The 1,834-nt window shown below is 34.7% G+C and overlaps 1 protein-coding gene across 1 annotated transcript in view; it reads left to right on the top strand.

Annotated features, from left to right (window-relative positions):
- Positions 1-1,834, top strand: part of LOC101856671 (galectin-4) — a gene marked incomplete in the record, with an annotated part of 18,947 nt that overhangs the window by 10,071 nt on the left and 7,042 nt on the right. The window contains 1 exon segment of the mRNA XM_005101996.3: positions 465-488. Coding sequence (XP_005102053.3) covers positions 465-488 — 24 coding nt within the window.

Genomic DNA, 1,834 nt, shown 5'->3' with positions numbered 1-1,834 from the left:
TATCTGTCTATCTATCTATCTATCTATCTATCTATCTATCTATCTATCTATCTATCTATCTATCTATCTATCTATCTATCTATCTATCTATCGATCTATCTATCTATCTATCTATATATCTATCTATCTATATATCTATCTACCTATCTATCTATCTATCTATCTATCTATCTATCTATCTATCTATCTATCTATCTATCTATCTATCTATCTACACAGCTTTTTGAATCTTTAGTACATATTACGGTCTTCGGTTTAGTTTTACGTCATTGTATTCCCCATTTGTCACACTTTCTGCAACATGTATAATACTATACCTACGAGTAGATTCATCAGGAAAAAAAGTACACTCCCTTAATTTAAGTGCAAAGCCTGGTTTTCTGATAATAATCCGCCCATTGCGAATATAGATTAGCTACTTTTTATGATGTATAATAACAATATAATATTTTCCTTTGTTTCAGTATGCCCCAGTGATCAACAACCCGGTAAGTAGCACTTCAGAGTATTTCTCTTTTATTACTTCTAACGATTTGGTTTCACAAAAATAGTTCACTTTTATTTTCTGCCACTATCTTTCATTCTGCTGGGAAAAAATAAGTACAGGCAACATCAAATGTGCAGCTTCTTCTTTCAAGATGTTCTCGACTGCAACAGAAAGTATGATGCTTTGGGCCTCTATAGCTGTATATTACTGATTTGTTTTCCTTTTAAGTTTACGAAAATGTCTATGGTCTAGATGTTCGTTTTAAAACACCCAGTACTATTGACAGTTGACCTTAAAATGTTAAATACTTCTTATTTCTTATGAGATAATGACTCAATCTCTTTGCTGTTTTTGATACCATAAAGGTTGTGGGGATTATAATATTATCCGAAACAGATTTGTCATAAACTTTAGGTCATTCCGACAATGGTTTCTTTAGTCGATACACACTACAAATGAAAAATGATTTCTCTCTGTTACTGTTAAACTTACCTTCACAACTTCACAATCTACAGGATCCTGGTATTTTTGACCCGGTAATGTTTTACTTTGTTTGCACAATCTATAACCTAAATATAGATCTATATACTCTGTACGGAAAACATGACATGAAAAATCTCTCCACCTACAACACGGACAGATGCATACACTTGGAAGAATAAAGTATAACGTAGCTCTTTGATATAGGAGAAGCCACTTTTTCATGCATCCAAGAGATAAACAAAGAATGCTATGACACGCAATGAAGCTGAATTATGTAAACTTAACATACTGAGAAAAAAACCCAAAATATTTTGCTCCTGTGACATAAAAATGTTCCTGAAAAAGTATCGAAGAGTAAATTTCGATTGACTAAAAGATTGGATGAGGTGATTGTGGTGATGGTGGTGATGGTGGTAATGGTGGTGATGGTGGTGATGGTGGTGATGGTGGTGATGGTGGTGATGGTGGTGATGGTGGTGGTGCTAGTAGTGGAAGAAGAAGAAGACTCACAATGTCTGGATTATGTGGTCTATTCACTTTGTCATACAACTTGCTTGTAGGAAAATTGATGATGATGATGATCATGATGATGTTGATCATGGTGATGATGATGATGATGATGATGGTGGTGATGATATCCATGATACCTGCTTTGCGATATTGTTGTGGGGGTTTTTTTAGTAGTGGTAGCTGTTGTTGCTGTCGTTTTTGTTACACTCTGGTGGTGGTGATGATGGTGGTGGTATATAATGTGGTCAACGGCAGAAATAACAGTAGTCGTGATAGTAACTGTTGTTGTTGTTGTTGTTGTTGTTGTTGTTGTTGTTGTTGTTGTTGTTGTTGTTGTTGTTGTTGTTGTTACTG

The sequence above is a fragment of the Aplysia californica genome, unplaced genomic scaffold (assembly GCF_000002075.1).
Source record: "Aplysia californica isolate F4 #8 unplaced genomic scaffold, AplCal3.0 scaffold00307, whole genome shotgun sequence".
Lineage (NCBI taxonomy): Eukaryota > Metazoa > Mollusca > Gastropoda > Aplysiida > Aplysiidae > Aplysia > Aplysia californica.
This window is presented reverse-complemented; position numbering and strand designations above follow the sequence as displayed.